We start from the raw sequence: 2,739 nt of genomic DNA, 5'->3' as shown, positions 1-2,739 counted from the left end.
CTTCTCCATTCTCTCTCACCCGTCCATCGGTAGCAATGGCACTTCCATGTACATTAGAACACTGTGGGGCCTGACATATGGAGAGATATTTATCTGCAAGTTATGATGGTGATGTAGTAATTGAAGCAGAAAGTTAAAATGGGTCCTTTTCTTGCAATGGTGAATACAAAAAGACCTTAATTGGGGATGCAAGGATGTAGAGCATCTTAGCATTGGATACATTTGGGCTTCTTCTATGGGTAGCAATGTTGTTTTTAACTTCTAGGAGCCATTACCGCCGACTACTTTAGCTTTACATATTTGGAGACGTTGTAGATGTTTTACATTTATGCCAAGGCATGTGTGTGTGTGTGTGTGTGTGTGTGTGTGAGAGAGAGAGAGAGAGAAAGAGAAGCATTGTTTATCTTCTTAGAGTGATTTTAAGGACTACAATTTCATTCTCCTCACATGTACGCACACAAATACACACACACACTTACCTATATATGACTTCATGTGTGTGTGTGTGTGTGTGTGTGTGTGTGAGAGAGAGAGAGAGAGAGAGATCCAATAACCATGCTTTTCTTGGCCGCAACAATGCGAGGGTCACATACTAGTACTTATTAAAGATATCATTAGTGCTATGCGAACGTTCAAAAGCTTGAAAAAAAGGTTTCAATTGTACAAGCTCGAAAAGTTACAATCCTCAGTCGACCCCACTCAAATGCAATCAATCAGAGAGCCTCAACTCCTCATTGATGGTGGAGTGGCAAATTACTCCTTGTAGAGACATGCTTCATTTGTGAATGGGATGAAGGTGGAAATTTTAGGGATCAAGAGTTGATGCAACGGAGATTCTTATTAGAGACTATAACAACCTTGACATCCCTATCTCAAATGTTTGGAGGAATATTTATGTGTGACATGTTTGGTGTGCTAGAAATAAATCCATTTAGGTACTTTTTGCACAATCATTAAGATAGGATTAAGCTGTCGTCATAGACTTTTGTCTCGTAGCTATAAACAAAGCCGAAGCTTTCCGACTCTTCCAAAATTGGCACAATTGCGATAAATTGTGCATGGCATGGCAATCCGTTCACCTCCAAATGCCGATACGCTACAGAACTAAAGCTATGTGTGATCACGACGATGAGGCATAAATAGTTGCAGCTTGCCTACAAACACAACGCACAAGCATGGTTGGCTTAATAACGTATAACTGATAATAGCAGATTCACATGTGCGGGGGTTCTACCTTGCATAATTTTGGATTATTGTAAACGAGCAATGGGCGTGCAATTCAAACAATGCAAAGGGCACGGACCAATTTCGACAAAACGGATGCATCCTAACTTTACATCACATGACCGCTGCCTTAAAAAGGAACAACTAGCCAACTTCCCTTCTCTTACTTCATGATAGGCCTAAAGGTAGTATCCCACCATTCAGGGAAGCCTGCGATACCAAATTTGCTCTGTAGGCAAAGGCCCAAAACAAAAAGAATTGATAAAAATGCACCAAAAAATTTAAAAAATTTTGAAATTTTGTAAATTGCGTTGCAAGTTTTCATTGATATGGGTGCTAGTACATTCAGGAGAAGCTTTGAAGGTCGTAGAAACAACCCCCGAGACCTTTTAAAGGAGTATCCAACGGGGTTTGAGCTCAAGACCTGCTATCCTAGAAGATTTTCACAAGTAGCAATCTAGCAAGAGCAACTCGGTATTATCGGTTGCAAGTGCAAGCAAACCCTCTTCCTCAATTTGAGCCAGGGAAAAGGCAGGGAGGTCACAGCCCTCTTCAAGCCAATCAATCTTGTTGTTTGGAAGATCCGCAGAGGCAGCGAAGTCCTCTGTGTAGTCATCAAGGAAGCTCCATTGCGCATCATTTTGCTCTGTGTCTGCAGAGAGGGACGCCGCCCGCCCCTCACCTACACCAAACATATCACCATCTTCTTGCAAGCTACCTAGATCTACATACCCACTGCACAGATCCTGCGAATTGGCCGTAGGAGAACGAGGACAACCAAGGGTGGGAACAAGCTCTCTTTTATCCACCATCACCTTCTCAAGGCTCCGCATCATCTCTGTGACTAACTCTTCCGGGGTAAGGGCCGCCTCCACGACAGGCGCAGCATTGAGCGAGCTTTCAAGGTCCTCGAGGATGGAGAGCTGCAGGTGGGAGCTATGAGCGAAAGGCTGCTTGGGAGCGGGAGGGGAGCAGAGCTCCGCAAGGGAGGAGGGGTCTTCACTGCGACAGCGCTTGAGGGAAAAGGTGGTGGGAGGAGGGATGTCGGAGCGGCCCATGTGTGTGACCACGACTCTGTGTGTGTGTGTGTGTGTGTGTGTGTGTGTGTGTGAGAGAGAGAGAGAGAGAGAGAGAATGCCTGTAGGTGAGCTGTGGTAGGGGTAAGATTGTTTGGTATAAATAGGGAGTAGTAGATATGTGTGGGCGTGTGTGAGCGCGCGCAGAAATGCATGATGAGCTAGAAAAGGTTGCGAGGTGGCAAGACAAGGACAGGCCAGCCACGGGAAAAAAGGGCCAAAGTCTATTTGTCTATCCTGGAGAGGACATGTCGCACGATCCTCTGCCCTATTCAAAATCCCACCAACCCCCACCCTTCCTCCTTGCCTCACCCTTCCTTTCCCGTCCTTGACCCCCAATATTTTTTTATTCTCCTCCCCAGAAAGGTCCTCTCTGCCAACATTTTTAAAATTGCACTCACACTTGAGATATGTGTCACCTGCCTTACACAATAAGGTG

The 2,739-nt window shown here is 45.1% G+C and overlaps 1 protein-coding gene across 1 annotated transcript; it reads right to left on the bottom strand.

Moving 5' to 3' along the window:
• Positions 1-1,504: 1,504 nt before the first annotated feature.
• LOC147419184 (uncharacterized) lies at positions 1,505-2,374 on the bottom strand. The gene has a single exon (XM_086505570.1). It carries the CDS (start codon positions 2,280-2,282, stop codon positions 1,668-1,670), a length of 615 nt encoding a protein of 204 aa, XP_086361696.1. The 5' UTR covers positions 2,283-2,374; the 3' UTR covers positions 1,505-1,667.
• Between the last annotated feature and the right edge of the window lie 365 nt (positions 2,375-2,739).

The sequence above is a fragment of the Adiantum capillus-veneris genome, chromosome 29, assembly GCF_014529385.1.
Source record: "Adiantum capillus-veneris isolate H3 chromosome 29, ASM1452938v2, whole genome shotgun sequence".
Classification (NCBI taxonomy): domain Eukaryota; kingdom Viridiplantae; phylum Streptophyta; class Polypodiopsida; order Polypodiales; family Pteridaceae; genus Adiantum; species Adiantum capillus-veneris.
This window is presented reverse-complemented; position numbering and strand designations above follow the sequence as displayed.